This window comes from Ailuropoda melanoleuca, chromosome 6 (assembly GCF_002007445.2).
Source record: "Ailuropoda melanoleuca isolate Jingjing chromosome 6, ASM200744v2, whole genome shotgun sequence".
NCBI classification, from domain to species: domain Eukaryota; kingdom Metazoa; phylum Chordata; class Mammalia; order Carnivora; family Ursidae; genus Ailuropoda; species Ailuropoda melanoleuca.
This window is the reverse complement of record NC_048223.1, coordinates 6,949,967-6,972,854: the sequence shown is the minus strand read 5'-3', so window position 1 is coordinate 6,972,854 and position 22,888 is coordinate 6,949,967. Positions and strand designations below refer to the sequence as shown.

The following is a 22,888-nucleotide window of genomic DNA, read 5'->3' as shown; positions in this document are numbered from 1 at the left end:
ATCAACCAACTGCAACATATATTGTTTATTTTATTTCAATCCTGATTCAAACAAAACAAGATGAAACATTTATGAAGCAATCAGGGAAATGAGAATACTAAATGGTTATTTGTATATTAAACAGTGATTGTTAATTTTTGTTTTATGTAGGATAATGGCATTATGGTTATTTTCTTTTTAAAACAACCCTTCTCCTTTAGAGAAACATTATGAGATATTTATAGATTAAGTGATACAGTGTCTGAAATATATTTCAAGAGTCAAGGGGAGCAGGAGAAAGGAGACAGATGGTTAGGAATAATAAAATGAAAATTATTTAATATTTAAGGTGGATTATTTAAACGTGAAAATTATTTAATGTGGTTAAAGGACATAGGAAGGTTCACTACATTGTCTTCTCTGCTTTGTTTATGTTTGAAAATTTCCATAATAAAAAGTTAGAACAAAAAAAGCATAGTAAAGTTATTTGGGTCATGGAGTTATCAGATCTGGTATTATTAAAAGTTATACATCAAGCAAAAGGGTAAAAAGCACCCTCTACCCTGATCTTGGCAGAATATTCATAGCACTAGATCAGTCAAGTATGAAGACTATAGAGACCTGATGATCATAAACTATAGCAAAAGAGTTCATTTTGCAATTGTTTTAGAACCTTGCTAATGGCAGAAGTAGCAATCCTTATTTTGTCTCCAATATTTGTTTCCACAGCCAGACAGTTCCTTATATAAGTCTCTTAGGTATCTAACTACAATGGCATAAAGTTATAATAACAATAAACATTGTACCTACCAAGTCAGCATCTAAACCATAAAGACAATGTCTGGTGTTTGGATCATGATCTGGTTTTGCTTTCTCGGATCTGATAAATTCCATGATTTTATGTTCTCCTTCTCCGGGAGTCTAAATATATGTTTAAAAAAAAATGTGGTAATAATGCTATGCTTTAGAATATTAAATTTTAAAAAAATCTCTTTAAATAAAAAAAGATAATAACCTCATGGCCTGAGAAGTAGATGGTAACTCCTTGCCACGACTTATCTGTAGAAATTTTCATATTTACAAAATACTTCAGATGTTCATGTAACCTGGCCATGAATTCAGTCCCTATAAATAAAAAGTTTCAAAAGTTTATAATTTGAGAGAGACATAAAAAGAGTGAGTTCCCAGGGACAACATGAAATTGGATCTGAGTGTCCAGGAAAATAGTTAGGTGTAAGATCTCTAAAGAAGTCAAAACCCCTCATGCTTATCTTGAAAAGCAAGTAATTTTGTACCTTTCTCTGGCTAATATTACAACTGATTCTCATTTCACTGCTTACCCTAAAATGAAGTTAATGTCATAGGTAAGTCAAGAAATGTTACTACTGCCTCAAACTATGCTTCACATATTTTCACACCAGGGCAGAGTTTTAACTCTCTAATGAAACGCAATCTTCTATTTTTCTCTGCTGGATTCTGAACCTTTTTTTAAAGGCAGCTTTAATTAGATTGCTAATAACAACAACTATTATTACTACTATTTATCTGGAAAATTATTATTATTTTTCTAGAAACTGAGTCTATAGTGATTATGTTTCAAGAAAAGTCCAGATGGTCAAGAGTCAATGGCAATGCAGTCTTAAACCACAATTAGGATAAAATTGGTTATTAAATCAAGCAATGTATGATAAAGGCACTTAAATGAAAGACAAATCATCACAGTTAGTAAAGAATTCATAAATAAATAAGATTTTAAGATTTTTTTTTCTCAAAGTAAAGGATTATAATTATGTTAGACAAAGCTCTAATAAGTACAGAGTATATTGCTGCATACAAAGTTAAATTAAACTTATAATACTCATAAATTCATTAAAGTCATAGAATTTTTAATTGCCTTTAAGAAGTACAATAGTAAGTGCTCTAGACTAGGAGAACGGGTTTCTTATCCTGAATACAACAGCTAGCTACATGAACATGGGTGAGCCACAACCTCACTGGGTCAGTTTTCATAGAAATAAATGGTGGGAGTAGGACGGATCTTGTAAGATCCTTCTAGGTTTGCGGTTCTGTGCATCTGGGAAAGTCCTGTCCATACTGCTCTTATCAACATCTGTAAATCCCTAGAGTGGGTCTTCACAGGACCGCTTATAATCAAGGTGACAAAAACATCTCCTGAAGAGACACAACTGGGAAAACAGCAATTGGGATTTTAAGGACAAAATAAGTAGAGGCTAGAAAAAAAATTAAAAATTTTACATTTACATTTAAATCTCTCAGAATGTGGGGTGCCTGGCTGGCTCAGTAGGTTAAGTAAGAGTCTGCCTTATGCTCAGGTCATGATTCTGGGGTGCTGGGATCAAGATCCACGTCAGAACCCATGTCCTGAGCAGGGAGCCTGCTTTTCCCTCTCTCTCTGCGCACCCCCTCCTCCGCTCATGTTCTCTCTCTCTGTCAGATAAATAAATAAAATCTTAAAAAAAAAAAATTGATCTCTTGGAATTTTTCTCTCAGTGAATTTACCTGGTGTAATACAGTTGGAATCAAATCTGGCCTCTGTAGGAAGAGTTTCTCCTTTTTCTAATGCCTTTTTTATTTTGTCTTCTGCCTCCTTTGCTGACCTTGAATGTTAAGTAAAAAAAATATCTTAAGGTTTCTGAGAAAAAGTACAGATCTTTACATAAAGTAAACTGTTATTTAGATGCTTTTGTAACTAAAATACTAATTAATCAATCTTAGGTTCAAAACACAAGTTTTGAAATGATTATAATTGATAAAGATGAGCCTCAGAATCATTCATTTAAAAAACTGAATTTTTCAGAGAAAGGACTATAGAAGTACACATTATAACAGTATAAAACCGACACAGAATGTTCCAAATAGTTATAATTCTTTTCTTATTAAGTATAGAGCAAGTCAATCCTACAAACAAGCTCAAAAATTGAGCATTAAACATTTATATTATATATACTACACTCTACATTAAATAGTAACATCAAATAAGTACATTATTAAAATGATTAAGAATATTATATAAAAATAACTGTAAAATTGTAATGGGTATCTTTGGGTTTTCTTATAAAAACATTTAAAATATAAGCCTAATAACATTAATGACATCATTTGCCAAAATCATCTCATTTTTGAGGCAACAGAATTTACTAGAAAGAACAGGAGTTTTGGAGTCAGACAGACCCAGGTCTGAAATACAGGCATCCCAATTCCTGTTCTGCTTCTGGAACCCAGCTGTGGCACACCGTACGCCATTGGTATGTAAGTTAGGAAGCTCTGCTTTATGTATATTTTCTACAGCCTTGCTACTAACTCTATCTACTGTGCCCTGTGGTACTGTATTTCTATGATAAACTTTTACCAACTTCCTCAACATAACAAAAACTCCGAGGATACCAACTTATAGTTATTTCTCCAATAGAAGCCTTCTTTTCTCCTTCCTTCCTCTGACTGAACAAATTCAATGTTACTATGTGACAAGTTCTGGGACTGTAACAGAAATGATTCCCATTTTCACAGATCTTACACTCTAGTGGGGAGACAGAGAATTTAACAGCCATAATATTTAATGTAGCTGCAACATAGAGGATGTTTAGGGCAGGGACAAGGAAAGACTATTAATCTAGGTAGATTACAGTAGCCTAGGCTGAGACACTAGCCGTAAAGACGAAAAGTAAATGACAAATATAAGAGACTGGATAAGTAGGATTGGGTGTGGCCAATGAGGAAGAAGTAGTCCAAATTACTCTTGGACTTTTGGGTTGAGTAGCTATATGCATGGTGCTATCATTCACTGAAACAGGAAACAGAAGGAAGGCAGCTTTGAAGTGGACTTCAGTTCTGAACACGTTAAACCTGAAATGTATCTGCGGTATCTAAAAGGAGATATTTAGGAAACATTTGGATATACAGGGGTTCTGGAGAGAGATATCTACCAGGAAGATAAATTTGGGAGTTATCAGTATAGACATGGTAATTAAAACCACTGGACAAAGGATCACTCAGGACAAAGGATAGAACCTTAAGAAAAATCAATATGGGGTGTGTGGTTTCAATAGTAGAAGAGCTCTCAATATTCAGTAGTTTTGTAGGTGCTGAGAAGCAAACTGCAGGGCAGATCTACCAGGTACACTGGGGTTCTGGAGTTAACAGATACAGTGGTGGCTTCTTTTTTTTTTTTTTTTTTAAAGATTTTATTTATTTGACAGAGATAGAGACAGCCAGCGAGAGAGGGAACACAAGCAGAGGGAGTGGGAGAGGAAGAAGCAGGCTCACAGCAGAGGAGCCTGATGTGGGGCTCGATCCCATAATGCTGGGATCACGCCCTGAGCCGAAGGCAGATGCTTAACCGCTGTGCCACCCAGGCGCCCCAAGTGGTGGCTTCTTGATTGTTGAATTATAACTAAAGTGATGTATTTTTGGGGCCAATAGTTCAGGTAGTACCTTCTTAATCCCTGGATCATAACTAAACGAATAAATTCCTGGAACAACCTGTTCTGGTGGGGCCTCTGAACTCCTCAACTTCTTGAATGTTGTAGTAATAATGCCACTGGTGGATCAGTTCTGTGGTGCTGTTCTGAAATCATTCTTCAAGACCCAGCTAAATTTCCATCCTTTTGACTCTTACAATGATTTTTATAAGCACCTAATTCTTTGTATTATATTCCCTTCTGCTTAAAATAGGTAGGCTTCTATTTCTGCAACTGAACAATGACTGATACAGTGGGCTTATATAATCCTTTCTTAACACTAGACTTTCTAGCCCAGTAGCTCCCCCAAACTAGTTTAACAAATACCAGGGGAGTCTGGTAAAAATAGTGTCCCAATTTTTGAGATTCAAATTAATTAAGTCTGGGTGGTACTTTAGGATCTGAATTTTTGTAAGAGATTCCTTGTCTTTAAAGATTTCACAGTTGTTCAAATATCTTCAGTCTTTTCTCTTTTGATATTTAAATCACTACTTTTTAGCATTCTTTTCTCTTTCTCACTGCTAGCCTTCTCTAAGGTACCCTCCCACCTTCCCTGATGATTTCCATATTCGATTCAAAGGAGGCCTTTCCAATCCTTTACCTGCTGTTGTGATGAAGATTCATTATGCTAACAACCCAACAAACACACTGGACTCAGAGTCTTCCCATCAATTCTAACAACCCTCTTAACTTTACTTATCCTACTCATAAATAAAGACACAGCATGATCTCATTGTTTTTTAAAACTATTCCACAAGCCCAGGATTTTGACTTTAAAACTCTATGTGCCTCTTCTCATCCTGTTACTTTTCCTACTATCCGACTCACACACTGGGGATGATAATATCTCAAGTATCTTAACTCAGCTCTCTTCTCATACTCCATCAACCACCTTCTAGTCTCACTTGCCTTTCTGTCCAATTTGGACCCATGCTCAGTCAGAGTCAGCATCTAGCCCAGGGTCTGGGCATTCAACAAATGTTTGTTGAATTAAACTGTCAAGGTTTCCATTAGAACAATCTCTCATTTCAACCTGTAGTTGTCTAGTTCCAGACAGACTACGAGAGGAGCTTTCTCTACTACAGCTGACCCTTGAAAAACACAGGTTTGAACTGAACATGTACACCCACTTGTACATGGATTTTTTTTTGATAAATACAGTATTGTACTGTAAATCTATTTTCTTTCCTTGTGATCTTCTTAATAACATTTTCTTTTGTCTAAGCTTACTTTATTATAAGAATACAGTAATATAATACATACAACATACAAAGTATGTGTTTATTGTTTATGTTATTGCCAAGGCTTCCAGTCAACAGCAGGCTATTAGTTAAGTTTTTGGGGAGTTGAGTTAAATGTGAATTTTTGACTGTGTGAGGGGATTGAGGCCCCTTACCACCGCATTGTTCAAGGGTCAACTGTACTGCTATTTTCTAAATTGCCAAGGAGAAGCTTGAAAATGTATGACAGAGAACAACAGTAACTACACAGTCCAACACATGCTTTGAGAAGGACACCTCACTTGAATTACTAATTTGTTTACTTGATTGATAAAATGTGACATAATCAGTTATTTCCGTTCCTGGGGGAATTTAAGCACAAAATTTAACACGAACAGAAGATGCATGTACTAAGTCATTTATCTTTAAAATAATACATTTTATTAATCCAAATAGTATTCTAAAATAAACCACAAATGTTTTACCTAAAACGCCTCCCCCGCTGCTGGTTCATTTTTGCTCTAGGAGCCACACCATCAACAGCCATGAAGAACACCTTCCTAGGTTTAATAATGCGAAACAACACCTCCAAGTAGTGAAAAATATCAGTAAAGATTTTATCATCTGAAATTCTGAAGTGAACATCATCATCATTAGGATGTGAACACTGATGTATGATTCCATTCATATCCAGGTACAAGTTGTCGAATTCAGGAATCTAAGACATAAAGAAAAATGATCAAGATCGTTACTATAATCAACAATGGATATTTAAGCAGGTGGGAAAAGCAGCTGATAAAAAACAGGATATAGAGGCATTCTTATTATATAAAAACAGAAAATAATCACAGTTGAATAAAGAAAGTAAAGAAAAAATGAACAGGAGAAATTGCTAAGGTGGAGACATATCATATGGCTATATAATGCACCAATAGTTTGATCAAATTTACTGTCAGAAAATTATCTACCTATTTAACACAAGATAACCTGGGAAAATACCAAATGAAGTACTTGGTTCATTTGGTACTCAAACTATTAGATTGATACCACCTTCTTAAAGCCTCAATTTCCCCTACAAATGGGTAACACAAGACCCATTTAAAAGGCTCTTTGTTCATGGTCATTCAAAGATTTTACAAATGATTTAAAGCCTTAGTGTATATTTGGTTTCACTGAAACAGAGTCACTGATTTGGTCGTATTAATTTAGAAAGCTTAGATTATGCCAAAAAATCTAGGACATTTTGAAAACGGATTTGTTTTTGACGTGTGGATGAAAAATTTCCTTAACTTTGGCTAACAGGTGTCTACTTTTATAAATAACAGGTGTCGATTTTTATAAAAAGACTTTCATGGCTCTTGCTGTCATTGATCTTTCCTTTATTTAAATGTTTACGAGCAAGTAAGGGGAACACTACTGAAACAAATATACACTAACAAGGAAATGAAGTGGGCACAACTTAATAGTTATAATATCTAAAGTATTTAAAGAATTTGAGTAGTCTGTTTTACATACTAACTAAAGCATTTTGAATTTTCAGACATAAAAACATAATGAACTTTTCTTGTATAAACTTAATGAGAGCCATCTCTGAAACACTTCAAGTTTTACCATATGTACAGAAATGATATGTTTTCCTCTTACTGAGAAAATGCCATGCCTTTGAGTTTGTGGAGTGAAAAGTTTTGGCCTTTGAATCAATGAACACCATAAAAACATACTGACAAAATCTCATTTATACAGGATTATACCAGGCACCACATTAAAAAAAAATGTAAATGTCCTTACTAAGTAGTAGGCTCAAATGACATGACAATTGTGATCAGGAGGTTTTAAAAGTATATTCAAGGTTAACCATTTGCTTTAAAAAATCTGAAAACCTCAATCAAAATCTCTAGGTGAAAACTTTACAAAACGATCCCAAAGTTTCCCTAGGAGAATAAACATGCAAAAAAGAATATTAAAAAAGAAAAGTAAATGAAGGAAATCTGCTTTATATGATATTAGAAGTTCTAAAGGTTTGATTGAACAAAGTAGTTTAGAAATAGTTCAAGTGTGGGGTGCCTGGGTGGCTCAGTCTACAAGTGTCTGCCTCTGGCTCAGGTCATGATGGGATCGAGCCCTACATTGGGCTCTCTGCTGAGCGGGGTGCCTACTTCTCCCTCTCCCTCTGCCCTGTTTGTATGCACCCTCCATCTCTCTCTCTCTATCAAGTAAATTCATAAAATCTTAAAAAAAAAAAAAAAAAGAAGTAGTTCAGGGGCGCCTGGGTGGTGCAGTCGTTAAGCGTCTGCCTTCGGCTCAGGGCCTGATCCCAGTGTTCTGGGATCGAGCCCCACATCAGGCTCCTCTGCTAGGAGCCTGCTTCTCCCTCTTCCACTCCCCCTGCTTGTGTTCCCTCTCTCGCTGGCTGTCTCTGTCAAATAAATAAACTCTTTAAAAAAAAAAAAAGAAAAAAGAAGTAGTTCAAGTGTATACAGAAATTTAGTACATAAGAGGCATTTCAAACCAGTGAAAGGGATGGGGCACTTGCTAACTATCTGGAAATAAAACACAACTGTATCTCATCTTATAACACAATAAATTCTAGAAAGATTAAAAGTTTTAATGTGAGAAATATAAGTAAAAACTTATATACAAACACTTTGGTAATTTTAGGGCGGGGAAAGCCAAAAATCATAAACCAAACAAATGATGAAGTGGGCTATCTATATTTTTTACACCTATAGAGTTAAAAAAAAAAGTGTCAAAAACAAGTTTAAATTGAAAATGACAAAATGCAGGGAAATGCTTGCAAATTAGGATAAAGTCAACATTCCCAATATACAAAAAAAACCTCAAATAAAAGAAAAAGAGCAAATTTTAAAAGTAAGCATGGAAAATGCACAGCAATTCAAAAAAAGAAGAGACACAAAGTCTGATATACATATGAAACAAACTTCAAATTAAAATAATATATCATTTTTCCCATCACGTTAGCAAAGATTAGAAAAAAATGATATTACCCAGTTATTGGTAAGGTTTTGGGGAAATAGATATTTCATATATTATTAAAAGTAATACCTGGCATTTATTAAGCACTCATTAGGTGCCAAACACTGGGCCAAACATATTCATTGTCTCACTAAATTATGATAACTTCAAAAGAAAAATATTTAGATTCTCCATTTTACAGAAGAGGAAAATCCCAGAGACAGAAAAGAGAGAGAGAGAGATGGCATTTAAACCCAGTAGTCTGGATGGGAATATAAATTGGTGTAACTAATATGAAAGTATATATCAAAATCTGAAGCATGCACATCTTTGACCCACAATTTCTTTTCTTTTCTTTTTTTTTAAGATTTTATTTATTGAGAGAGAGAGAGAGAGAGAGAGAGATACAGAGAGAACCAGCAGGGGGAACAGCAGGGAGAGGGAGAGGGAGAAGCAGGCTCCCCACTGAGCAGGGAGCCAGATGCTCCGCTCAATCCTAGGACCTGAGATCATGACATGAGCTGAAGGCAGATGCTTAACTGACTGAGCCACCCAGGTGCCCCCAGGATTTCTATTGGAAATTTATTCTGAGACATAATCAGAAATGTGCACAAAGACATAAGCACAAGAAAATTAATGGCAGTACTATTTAGGAGAGGTAAAAAATGAAATCAAAATGCTTAATAATATAAAACTGATGATGGTACATCCACACAATGGAATACTACACTGTAATTACAAATTATGATATACATTCATATTTGACATTAGATAACATGTATAATACAGTCAAATGACAAAAGCAGGCTATAACAGCAGGCATATTATTATCCCGTTTATAGAAATTATTTATCTATATGTGTATCTGCATATAAAGCTTAGGAGTATACAGAAACAAGATGTTACTGGTAGTTAACCCTTGATGATGGAATTTCAGTTGTTTTCCTCCTTTGGACAATATAACAGCTTTTACATCTCTCTGTATTATATTAATTTTTATATAATGAGCACATACCTTCATAATCTGAAAAAAACTATAATTATCTTTTTAGAAAAGAAATTTAAAAAATTCTCTTAGGTTTCAGATTAGTAAGAAAAATACAGAATGATTAACCATTGACTAATTCAGTGAATAAAATGAGAACATGCAATAGAATCTTGCTCCTTCACAAACACATAATACTGGGGGAAAAAAGAGAGAGAGACGCAAACTGAGAAACAGACTTTAAATAGAGAATTGAGAGCTAAATCATGGAAGGAGCCGAGATGCCCCTCAACAGATGACTGGATTAAGAAGCTGTGGTCCATATATACAATGGAATATTACTCAGCTATCAGAAAGAACGAATTCTCAACATTTGCTGCAACATGGACGGCACTGGAGGAGATAATGCTAAGTGAAATAAGTCAAGCAGAGAAAGACAATTATCATATGATTTCTCTCATCTATGGAACATAAGAACTAGGATGATCGGTAGGGGAAGAATGGGATAAAGAAAAGGGGGGTAATCAGAAGGGGGAATGAAACATGAGAGACTATGGACTATGAGAAACAAACTGAAGACTTCAGAGGGGAGGGGGGTGAGGGAATGGGATAGTCTGGTGATGGGTAGTAAGGAGGGCACGTATTGCATGGTGCACTGGGTGTTATACGCAACTAATGAAGCATCGAACTTTACATCGGAATCCGGGGATGTACTGTATGGTGATTAACATAATATAATAAAAAAATCATTAAAATAAAAAAAAAAGAAAAAAAATAAATAGAGAATTGAGGATTGCTGGAGGGGACGTGGGCAGGGGATGGGTTAAACAGGGGAAGAGGATTAAGGAGGGTACATATTATGATGAGTACTGGATGTTGTATGTAAGTGACAAATCACTAAATTCTACACCCGAAATTAATATTACACTGTTTGTTAACTGGAATTTAAATAAAAACAGGGAAAAAACCCCAAAGACAATACTGAGTTATCACATCTGTAAAATAGAAGTTTTGATGTTATTTTATACTTTCACCTCTCCTCAACCCCCATATCTAATTAGACACTTAGGTTTTGTTTTTTAAATTTAACTTCCAAAACAGTCTCTAGAATCCTACCCCCCTAGCCATTCCCATTGTGTTAGGAAGTCTCATTATTTTCTCCATCCCCCGATTTCCTGGCTTAGTTCAAGCCCTTAGTTTTCCAACTAGACTGCTTGATTTTTTTCTCTCCCACCACTCTGTTGTTAGCCATTTTTCTAATACATAATCTGATCATGTTGCTTCCATACTTAAATCCATACGATACTATAAACCTTTAATACCATAAAAGGTTCTGTATGATTTGGCTGTTACCTCTTCCACCAATTCCATATTCTTTCCTGTTTGCACATACAGCCTACAAGCTAACTACACACAGTACACTACTTAGAGAGCCATAAATGCACTGGGGTGTTCCAAACCTCGTGACTTAACAGATGCTGCTACTACTTCCTGAAATGCTTTTCTTTCCTTTATGCTCTTTCTTCTACTGATCTTTCAGATTTTGACTCAGCTTCCAAGATCAGGTATCTTTGGAAGCTTTCCTGTACTTACCCAAGGGGAAATGATGCTCCTTTCTCTATGTCATATCTTATTTGTTTTTGTGTTCCCAATGCATACGACAACGCCGGGCACATATATTACATGCTCTATACATTTCTGTTGAATGCTTAAGTGTAATGTCTGTCCTTTCCTACTAAATTGTGAGTTCCTCAAAGCAAGGTCTCTGATTTGAGGAACTCACAGTTAGCAGAAAAGGACATTACACTTAAGTATTTGGTTTAGAACTCTTGGCACACTACCTGACACAAACCAGCAAATTAAAAAATTTAATAATAATTAGTGAAGCTCTCCCTTTTTTAAATATGATAGCACATGTAGGCTATAACACTTACTTTGAATATGCATTCACACTGCTTTAAATTGTGGTTAGGTATTAACATTTTAGTGTCTAATTTTCTCAAAACAGTAGTTTTGTTTTGTTAGTATAACTTTGTATCCTACTTAGTGCTGCTGCAAAATGCCTTTTTCATATGACAGTATATATTTGACTGTTTAAGAGAGCTGTTGGCAATTCTTTTGTCCCAGTTCTCTAATCCTATTTTTCTTAAACAATCCCAAGATTTTGTTGCTTCAATTTATCTTTTAATATGCATGTTTTTTAAATTTATTTTTTTAGAGAGGGGGGAAGAGGCAGAGGGAGACAGAGAATCCTAGGCAGGCTTCATGCCCAGGACAGAGCTCAATCTCACAACCTTGAGATCATGACCCGAGCCCAAATCAAGAGTCGGACGCTTAACCAACTGAGCCACCCAGGCACTCCTTTAATATGCATATTTTAAAACACACTAAATATACTATGCACATTTTAATATGCAATGCTTTTACATACTATTCATTCTTTATATGTTATATAATATGCTATAATTAATAAATTCATTCGTTCAATAAATATTTACTGAAGATCTATTATGTACCACAGAAATAGAGATGAAGTTGTAACGAGGGAATATATATCTGATGGAAACTTAACCTTTACAAAACAAAGGTCATACAACTAAGATTATAAACTCTTAGAACACATGCAGTTCTCTTTGTGATTACAATTTAGTACAGTGCTACCATAATAGCTAAGATATGGGGCACCAGGTGGCTCAGTCAGTTAAGTGTCCAAGTCTTGACTTCAGCTCAAGGTTGTGAGATCGAGCTCCACACCACCCTGGGCATGGAGCCTGCTTAAGATTCTCTCTCTCTCATTCTTCCCCTCCTTGCTGGTGAGCACTCTCTCTCTCTAAAAATAATAATAATTACAGGTAAGATCTGTTAAGCACTTGCCAGGTACTAGACAGATTTAAATGCTTTACAGGTGACCCTTGAACACAGGTTTGAACTGCATAGGTCCATTTATATGTGGATTTTTTTTTTCAATAAATACAGTATAGCACTATAAATGTATTTTCTATTTTCCTGTGATTTTCTTAACATGTTCTTTTCTCTAGCTTACTTTACTGTAAGAATACAATACACAATACATATAACATAAAAATATATGTTAATTAACTGTTTATGTTATCAGTAAGGCTTCCAGTCAACACTAGGCTATTAGTAGTTAAATTTTGGGCAAGACAAAGTTATAGTTGGATTTTTTACTACGTGGGGGCTGGGGGGGGGGTTGGTGCTCCTAATCCCCACATTTTCAAGAGTCAACTGTATGTGCATTCACTTATTTAATCACAGCAATCCTAATATTATTATCTCCATTTTGTAGCTGACACAACTAAGTCACAAAAGATTGAGTTACTCACCCATAACTGTGAAGTAAGTGTTGGGGCTAAATTTGAAACCAAGCAGAACTGCTCTAGAGCAGTATTTCTTAATCTTTCTTTCACTGTTGTCCCACTTCCAGGTAGCTCTTTAGCCTTGTTTTTTTCCTAATCATCACCCTCCAATGGAATTTTAATACCACAGCTATACTGTATCTGTTTATGCACTGTGGCACTTTAATATGTAAACCTCCACTCTCTCAACAACTTTGGCCCCCTTGGGAGCGATATTGTTCCCATTCATAACCCTGCAATTTTTTTTTTTTTTTTTTTAAAGATTTTATTGATTTATTCGACAGAGATAGAGACAGCCAGCGAGAGAGGGAACAAGCAGGGGGAGTGGGAGAGGAAGAAGCAGGCCCACCAGCGGAGGAGCCTGATGTGGGGCTAGATCCCAGAACGCCGGGATCACGCCCTGAGCCGAAGGCAGACGCTTAACCGCCGTGCCACCCAGGCGCCCCGACCCTGCAATTTTTAAACTGTGGTAAAATATACATAAAAATTTGCCATCTTAACCATTTTTAAGTGTACAGTTCAATAGTGTTACGTGCATTCGCATTGTCATTCCAATGCCTGCACTTTTAAAGCCAATCTTCTATGCATTTTGCTACAAATGGCACAGGAGGAAATACAAGCTAATATTTCCATTTTAAAGTGTTTGTTGTATAAGGAGCATATCTGTTTTATGGTTTACTGTATCTGCGTCAGAATGATGCCTTGGCAAGTCAGTTATGAGGGTTCATAGGAGGCCAACTGCTCCTGCCCTTTAAAACCTCTTAGTTACAAATACTGCTATATAATTGCCCTACATAGCCTGTTAGTGAATATTCTGCAGTTCTCCAGTTCTCAGGTCCATCAAATATCGCCCCATTGCTTCCTTTTTCTTCTTGCAGGGATGCCAACACCAATTGGGTCTAGAGGCTATTGGTAGTTTGTCCCCACTTACTTGTATTTGGGGGTTCATAGGGATACAATGTTACATGGTTTTGTCATAAATGTTCTGTGGATTTCAAACTTTGCTATCTAGTTGTTCCTTTTATTTTTTTTTAAAGATTTTATTTATTTATTTGACAGAGAGAGAGAGAGACAGCCAGTGAGAGAGGGAACACAGGTAGGGAGAGTGGGAGAGGAAGAAGCAGGCTCCCAGCAGAGGAGCCTGATGTGGGGCTCGATCCCAGAACGCCAGGATCACGCCCTGAGCCGAAGGTAGACACTTAACGACTGAGCCACCCAGGTGACCCTCTTTTTTTTTTTTTAAGATTTTATTTATTTATTTGTCAGAGAGAGAGACAGCACAAGCAGGGGGAGTGGCAGGCAGAGGGAGAAGCAGGCTCCTCACTGGGCAAGGAGCCCAAGGCAGGGCTGGATCCCAGGACCCTGGGATCGTGACCTGAGCTAAAGGTTGACACTTAACCGATTGAGCCACCCAGGCGTCCCTAGTTGTTCTGTTTTTACGTGAGGATACAAAGAGACCAAAAATGATGCTGTTCTCTTTACCACCACCATCTTCCCACAATTCTCCTCCCAATCTCTTCCTTCCAGGACTAGCTTTTGAATCACTGTGACTTAATTAGGCTCGCTGTCTTTTAAATACTGCTTAAGCGGGTAGCTGGTAACCCTTTATAACATTTGCTCTCTGTTGTTGCGGTCATTGTTAACTACAAGAATCAAACATTTTTGAAAGATACCATTTTGATAAGCCAAGTTTTAAACCTATCCTTCTAAACCTATCATAAGACTGCCTTAAAGAGATTCTTTTTGTTCTTCAGTAAAAAATTCCTCAGGAAGGTGAGAAGCCAAGACAGTTTCACCGAACCAAATTCTGCACCACAGAGTACAGAATAAAAATGTTAATGAACAAGTTATATGTTATCAAGTCAATCCGAATAAGTCATATTTTTTCACTCTGGAAATATAGTGACTGATACATGACAGGCACTCAGACTTTTGTTGAATGAATGACCCAGGAAAAGCCAAAGTTTGCTATCTCCATTTCTGAAATGTACTAGTAATTCTTTAACCCTCTTCTCTGGAAGGAAATATCTCCCTAAATCTGACTAAACCCATGTTTCAAATAAATGAAAAATAAACGATTGTTTTGGAATTTTTTGTAAGCTTTTTTTCATTTATCAAATCTGACTGGGATCCAACCACAAAGCATCCCTTCTGGAAGTTTAACCGTATCTTCATGCTATAGTACTTTTTAAAAGATTAAGCCATAATTTAAGATAACAGCATGATGGTGTTGGCTAGATTTCCCTCACTACTTATAAAATGTTACACATTAAAACTGATTCATTAGCTATACAAATATCAAAAACTGATTTTCCTGTAAAATAGAAAATGGGCAAGAGATCTACCAAAATAACTAAATGTGACAAACACTAACTTATCACCCAAAGTCTAGTTTATCTAATAGATAACTGGTTACTATTTCTTTCCACAGTTCCAATATATAAACATTTTCGGAATCCACACGAAAACTTGCACTGGGAATTATTACATGCCGGATTACAAACCAGATATTACTATTACTAGTATTAGTGCTCTAGCAATCCATTTCTCTTTCTCTTCCCCTCTCTCTGTCATACACGCACACTCGCACACTGAAGTCTCCAAATAACTGCCCCTGCCCGTCCAAGTGTATTTTTGTTTCTTTTGGAACGCAGTATTCGTACAACCTTTGAGATAATCGCAAAAGAGGAAAAAAGGTATCATAAATATGGACCATCAGCTATGTCAAAAAGTCCAGGCGTTGGGGGTGGGGTGGGATGCAGGTCCTGATAAGGTAAAGTAAACAAGGTGACTCAACTGCGGAGGCACTTATCGTTGTTCGTACGTGGGTCTGTTACTTTCCGGGGGGGGATGGGGGGACTTAGAACACCCGCTCCAGCTTTGCTGCCTCTCTAAGGGAAGACGCAGCTCCCTGGGCAGAAAAGGAAAGAACTCACTAAAACGTTCCTCCCCAGGACTTTATTTCGGAATGGCGGAAGGCCCGGCTTCGCAGCAGAGCTGTCAGAACTGCCGTGATCCCCGCGGCTCTGCCCACAGAAACGAAACCTACGTCTTCGCCTCCATTCAGATCATCAGGATATTCTCAAACCTTCTCCTCCCCTCCCTTCACCGTTCATCCGGCAGATGACGAGCAGAAAGAGGAGGCTGGGGAGCCCTGTCCCAGGGTGGAGGGAGGGCCGCGGGTCCCCGGGTTCCCGGCCTGCTAAGCCGCTGCCCCCCGCCTACCCACCTGATGCTCTTTCACCACTTCACTAAGGCAGGGATACCGCTCCGAGATCCATCGGTAAAACTTGGGGACTCCCATTTCGACGGTCAAAGCTAATTCCAGTCAGGGCCAAACCGAAACCAAACGCCCCGCCAGGGCCTAAGCCGCTGCCTCCGGCCGTCGCTCCGCGGATGACAACACACAGCCCGCCCGACCATAGAGAGCACTCGCCGGGCCTAGAGCGGCCGTTTCGAGGCCGCATCCCCGGGGCGGGGCTCTAATCCCGGCTCTAACTCGCCGCAGCCGAGCTCCCTGGTGGTTACGTTTAAGAGCACGGCGGCGTGTTGATGCGTTAAATTTAGTTCTGGAAATGCCGGTTGACAGAGCTGTGCTTTGTAAGTAGACGTGGGAGTGGTGTGAAAACCTCACGAACCTGCTGGAAGAGTTTTGGAACACTGGTATTTGTCCTGATTGCTTCTGTGTCCTGGGATTACTAATTTCAGTATTTTTCAACACAGATTTGGAAAGATCTGGTGATTTATTTGGTTTAGTTTATTTTGTTTGGGGAGGGGAAGGCTTTTTCCGGGGGAATATAACCCTATATCAAAACTTCTTTTAAAAACGTTTTCTTCCAAATTATTTGTTGGAAAAAATGTCCTAATCCCCCTCCACCCCCTCCCAGCTTCCTCTTTAAATCAACATTTGGCCCCCCTTGGAAATAGTATACTTTTCACATTCCTGTCTCGGTTTTTCGTGTTTTCCCCCATCACACTAAACCGTACCAAAAAGAATAATTCTATCAAGCGAACTTAAGTAAAATTGTTATAAAGAATTTTCCATTTTTTGAATGTAATAACCTCATTATTTTGTAAATAATTGTGAAATATTTTAAATCGTCAGCAAGAAAATTTACAAAAAATGAACCTTAAAATACCTTTAAAATCTTATGAAATTTTAAGTGTCTTTTAAGACCGCTAGATTCTGTATTCTGGTAAACTCAGTACGACAGGATCTTTAAAATTACATTATCGAGTTTCATATTCATGCTCCTTGGTTTATGTTTTTTTCCTATTACATTTTCAACCATACAAAAAAGAGTTTTATTAAGTGAACTTGATGTGTGCTTTATATCTGTTTTATTAGACTAGACTGTCAGTTCCTAGAGGGCAGGGGAGGTAGCTCTGTGCAGGAATCTAGCATAGTGCTTTGCCTACAGCATTGATTCAACGTAAATTTATGTTGTTCAAATGAGTGCTTTTGCTAGCTAAGTACTTAAAAGAAAATCAATAAAAGTTATAAAATGAAATTAGGCTGGCTTGTTTCTTGCAAATACATCTTTTTAGAGCATAAAAACATTAGCTGTTCCTTTTCTCCAGTTATAATGAACAATTTATATTAAGAAAGCAGTTTAGGGGCACCTGGGTGGCTCAGTCGGTGAAGCACCTGCCTTTGGCTCAGGTCATGATCCTAGAGTCCCGGGACGAAGCCCCAAGTTAAGCTCCCAGCTCTGTGGGGAGTCTGCTACTCCATCTCCCCCTCCCCAACTTGTGCCCTCTCTCAATTAAATAAATATTTTAAAAAAAGAAAGTTTATTTCTTAACAACAACATATATTATTTTAAATATTATTAACAATAAAGAGTTGATACCAGTTGCTCTGAGAACATAAACTTATGCCGTACTTTGGAACTGAATATACAATCACAGTTAATACCAAATGCACTAATTTTAGATTATTAGCATATTCTTTGAAGTAATTTCATTTCACATATATGGGGTCCAACCAAGGTACATTTGGCACAGTAAGTTTTCATCAGTAGCTTCTTGTATAAGGTAATGCACATGTCCTTCGATAGATAACGGCAGCCCTGTCACTCTATTTCGGGTCTTGATTACACCTTGCAGTCGCTGCTCAATGTCAAGAACATGGGTCTTGGCCTAATAAGAAATTGAAAATCGTAAGTGCTAAGAACCTAGTAACACCTGGATGTTGATAATTTGAAAATACTACTTTTCTGGTGTTTGACACCAGTGTCATTTTATGAATCATTACCCCCCTTTTAGGAGCAAAAACAGGCAAAAGAGAGAAGAAATGAAACAAATGCAATCACTTGAGATACTGATTTTGAGGCCTGCAATGTTGATTTAGCATCAACTGCACGGACATTTTTCTGGACTATGTGAAATACCAGGGAATCTGTTCCAATTACAATTGTAGAAAAATAAGAACTTAAAAAATTTACCCAGAAATCTTACAACTTAAACATTTGAATGAATATTCTAATAACAGCAACAATACTCTAAATGCCTAATATTTAGATTATGTTACTATATGCAAATGGAGTTCTAAGCTACTTGGAATGGTACATGTTTCTCTCAAAAAGAAAGCTTATCAAAATGCAAAAGTGAGAATGATGTTATTAGAATAACAATCCTCAGTCTATTCTCACTTAATAAAAATGATTATCTGCAAACTGAGACTTCAGCTAATGTTAGTAAGGAGTGAATTGCTACATATTAAAGTTGAGACCTCCTGCTGCTTTGTAAGTTCAGGAAATCTGTGTTCAAGTTTTTCCCACTATATCTCGTAATTGTAAACTGTCTATAGTTAAACAAGTGCGTCTTGAACTTTATTACACAAATAGTAATAATGTTAACATTAGTAATGACAATTAAAAAAACTTACTGGCACTTTCATACTAAAGAACTAGATTTCAGGAGTGCGTGGGCGGCTCCACTGGTTAAGCATCCAACTACTGATTTTGGCTCAGGTCACGATCTCAGGGTTGTGAGATCGAGCAGCACGTCAGGCTCAGTGCTGGATATGGAGCTTGCCTAAGATGATCTGTCTCCCTCTCCCTTCCCTCTCTCTCTGCCCGTTCCCCTCCCTCTCTCTCTAAAAAAACCAACAAAAAATAAAGAACTAGATTTCAGAGTATTCAATAGCCAGTCACTGACAGCATTTAGAATCAATTCTCATTTGTAGAGACATACTATGTCAGCTCATATCAAGCTACCCCTTCTACTAACCTTTTCATTGACAACCTCCCCGGTTTCATTCAGTGGTGCTTTGGAATGCCCTTTCACTGGTTTACTCCATTCCACAAGAGGATCATGTAGAAAAGTTTTTAAGACACTAAAATGTAAACAAATATGATAATACAATGTTATCTTTGTAAAAAGAAGTGTCACTACAGTCAACATTTAGGTGAAAAATAAGTGAAGGATGAGAAGCTAATGGTAATATTCTTATAACACACATTAATACTGCATCAGTAAGACATGTGAACTTATTATTTTGGAGTGAGGAGTTGAAAGAGAGAAGGAAGATAGAGGGGGATCTGAGGTGTTCTTGGGGAGTAGAGTGAGTTCTGTGTGCCATTTCTAGATGTATACTGTGAACTTTAAATACAACTACCTATGGAAAAACCCACTCAGATTTTTTGCAGGCACCTCAAATTTGGTTCCAAAACAAAACTCATTACCCTTTCCCAAACTATTTTGCTGGTATTCCCCAAATCAGTAAAGAACAACATCATTCATTCATTTGTCCTAAACAAAAGTCTAGGAATCATCCTTGCCTCTCCTTCCTCTTAACACTCGATTCTACCTCCTAAATCCCTTTAGAATCTAATTTACCGTCATCTCCACTGTCACTGTCTCATCCAATGCACCATTATTTTTTCTTGAGTTACTCCAACAGTCCTCTAACTAGTTTTCCGGCTTCTAGCCCAGACTGCAACTGTAATTTTTCTACAGTGCAAAAGCTGATGATTTAATTTACGCTTTTAAAATTTTCTTCTTACTCCAACCCCCAATGACTTCTGGTTGTTTTCAGGGCAAGGTTTAAACATGTAAGCCAGCCCCATGTGGACTTTTCATAATCTAGCCCTGCTCATCTGTATACCATCATCACAGCACCGTGTACTTGAAGTGTACCCTCTAGAAAACAGAATTACATTTTTTAAGCAGTCCATGTCTTCAGTTGCCTTGGTATTTCTATCACTCAGAACACTTTCTTCCCCTTTGCATGGTCAATTCCATTTATCATTAAGGTTTCAGTTAATTCCTCCAGAAATTATTCCCTGACTTCCCCAGATTGGGATAGGGGTTCTTAGTGTTTCATAAGAGGCTGTACTTCTTCCTCTTGCAGAGAATTTGCCTTTTCCTATGTCTAATTAGTATGTTCTACCAAAATGTCTGATAGAGAGCTTTAAAGAAAGAAGGTGGATAATGAGCTTTAAAAATCCTTTTAAAAAACTACATCCTGCAGCTAACATCATATTTAATAGTGAAAGACTGATTTCTATACCCCTAAAATCAGGAATAAGACAACGATTTAGACTTCTCACCTTGTCTTTCTGACACTCATTTAGCTAGGGCAATTGGCAAGGAAAAAAAAAGCGAGATCGGAAAGGAAAAAGCGTAACTATGTATCTGCAGATAATGCGCTGTTAGAGAAAAATCTTAAGTTATCTGCAAAAATAAGTATTAGAACTAATAAATGAGTTCAGCAGAGTTTGGAAGATACTAGATAAATATACAAATACCAGTTGTATTTCTAACACTAACAATGAACAGTGCAAAAATGAAATAAAGAAAAATTTCATTTGGAATAGCATTTTAAAAAGCACATTTTTAAAAAATACAAGACTTGGGGACACCTGAGTGGCTCGGTCAGTCTGCCTTCGAAGCGTCTGCCTTCGGCTCAGGCCATGATCCCAGGGTCCTAGGATCAAGTCCTGCATTGGGCTCCTTGCTCAGTGAGGAGCCTACTTCTCCCTCTGCCTGCCACTCCCCCTGCTTGTGTTCTCTCTCCCTCTCTGACAAATAAATGAATAAATAAAATCTTTTAAAAAACAAAACTAAACTCTGGTTAAAAAAAAAATACAAGACTTTGGGCGCCTCGGTGGCGCAGTCATTAAGCATCTGCCTTCAGCTCAGGGCATGATCCCGGCGTTCTGGGATAGAGTCCCACATCGGGCTCCTCTTCTGGGAGCCTGCTTCTTCTTCTCCCACTCCCCCTGCTTGTGTTCCCTCTCTCACTGGCTGTCTCTCTCTGTCAAATAAATAAATAAAATCTTAAAAAAAAATACAAGACTAAAAACTAAAAATTACAAAACATTATTGAAAGAAATTAAATAAATGAGAAGACATCCCATGTTCATAGTTCATAAGACTTCATATTTTTAAATGACAGTACTTCCCAAACTGATTAACAACTCAATGCCATTCCTATCAAAATCCAGGCTGACTTTTTGCATGACTTAATAAGATGATTTTAAAATTCCTATGGAGATGCAAAGAACCCATAATAGCCAAACAATCTTGAAAAAGAAGAAAAATCTAAAGCACACACATTTCCTAATTTCAAAATTTACTACAAAGCTACAGTAATCAAGACAAGGTACAGTAGGAATATAGTTAGACATAGAGATCAATGGAATAAAATTGAGAGTCTAGAAATAAACTCTTGAATATATGCCACGACCATAAGTGGAGAAGAATAATACTCTCAAAAAATAGTGCTAGGAAAACTGGATATGCACATTCAAAAGAATAAATATAGACCCCCTACCTCATACTGGAAACACAAAATAACTGAAAGTGATCAAAGACCTAATAAATATAAGAGCTAAAACCATAAAACTCTTAGAAGAAAACAGAGGTGTAACTGTTCATGATTTGATTATGAAATAGTTTCCTTCATGACACCAAAAGCACAAATAACAATAACAAAAATAGATAAAATGGACTTCATCAAAAGAATACTTAATGCTAAAAAGGACATCATCAAGAAAGTAAAGACAACCCACATATGGAGAAAAATATTTGCAAATTATGTATCTCTTAAGGATCAAGTATCCAGAATATGTATAGAGCTCTTACAACTCAACAATAAAAAGACAAATATTCCAATTTAAAAATGGGAAAAGGATTTGAATATTTAATCCAAAGAAGATACACAACTGACCAATAAGCACATGAAAAAATGCTCAACATCACTGGTCATTGAGGAAATGCAAGTCAAAACCATAATGAGATACCATTTGATACCACCCACTAGGATGGGTAAAATAAAAAAGACAGATAAATAAAAAGTGTTGGTAAGAAAGTGGAGAAATTGGAACCTTCATACATTGCCAGTGGAATTGTAAAGTATCAAAAATGCTTTGGAAAACAGTTTGAAAGTTCCTCAAAATGCTGAGCTTAGAGTTCACATGTGACCCAGCAATTCTACACCCAGGTATAGCCAAGAAAACTGAAAACATATATCCACATTTGTGTACATAAATGTTCACAGCCAGACTTTTCACAATAGCCAAAGGTGTAAACAATCCAAATGTCCATTAATTGATGAATGGACAAACAAAATGTGGTACACAGGGGCACCTGGGTGGCTCAGATGGTTAAGCAGTCTGCCTTTGGCTCAGGTGATGATCCCAGGGTCCTGGGATTAAGCCCCATGGTGGGCTCCTGGCTCAGCAGAGAGCCTACTTATCCCTCTCCCTCTCCCCCTGCTCATGCTCTCTCTCTCTGTATCTCTGTCTCACATGAATACATAAAATCTTTTTATTTATTTATTTATTTATTTATTTTATTTTATTTTATTTTTAAAGATTTTATTTATTTATTTGAGAGAGAGAGACAGCCAGTGAGAGAGGGCACAAG

At 37.0% G+C, this 22,888-nt stretch overlaps 2 protein-coding genes and 1 long non-coding RNA gene across 7 annotated transcripts in view; 1 reads left to right on the top strand and 2 right to left on the bottom strand.

The window, feature by feature from the left end:
• The window catches only part of XRN1 (5'-3' exoribonuclease 1), a 105,395-nt gene extending 88,636 nt beyond the window's left edge, over positions 1-16,759 (bottom strand). For 2 of the 4 annotated variants that reach the window (XM_019797126.2, XM_034661881.1), the window contains exons 1-5: positions 16,242-16,756; positions 6,163-6,395; positions 2,500-2,597; positions 995-1,104; positions 790-900 (exon numbers count right to left, since the gene is read on the bottom strand). In XM_019797126.2, the coding sequence (XP_019652685.2) occupies positions 790-900; positions 995-1,104; positions 2,500-2,597; positions 6,163-6,395; positions 16,242-16,316 (627 nt within the window). In that variant the 5' untranslated portion in view covers positions 16,317-16,756. Of the gene's footprint in view, positions 1-789; positions 901-994; positions 1,105-2,499; positions 2,598-6,162; positions 6,396-16,241 lie in introns of those variants that run through there. The other 2 variants (XR_004625987.1, XM_034661883.1) reach the window with 2 other exon arrangements.
• Positions 15,623-17,523, top strand: LOC117802623. Its single transcript, XR_004625988.1, has 2 exons — positions 15,623-15,708; positions 15,967-17,523. It is a non-coding gene; the product is annotated as an uncharacterized LOC117802623 (long non-coding RNA).
• Positions 17,524-17,789: 266 nt separating this feature from the next.
• The window catches only part of ATR (ATR serine/threonine kinase), a 93,429-nt gene continuing 88,330 nt past the window's right edge, over positions 17,790-22,888 (bottom strand). For both annotated transcript variants that reach the window (XM_002916862.4, XM_034661880.1), the window contains 2 exons: positions 19,247-19,352; positions 17,790-18,154 (listed from right to left, as the gene is read on the bottom strand). In XM_002916862.4, coding sequence (XP_002916908.1) covers positions 17,981-18,154; positions 19,247-19,352 — 280 coding nt within the window. In that variant the 3' untranslated portion in view covers positions 17,790-17,980. The remainder of the gene's footprint in view (positions 18,155-19,246; positions 19,353-22,888) is intronic.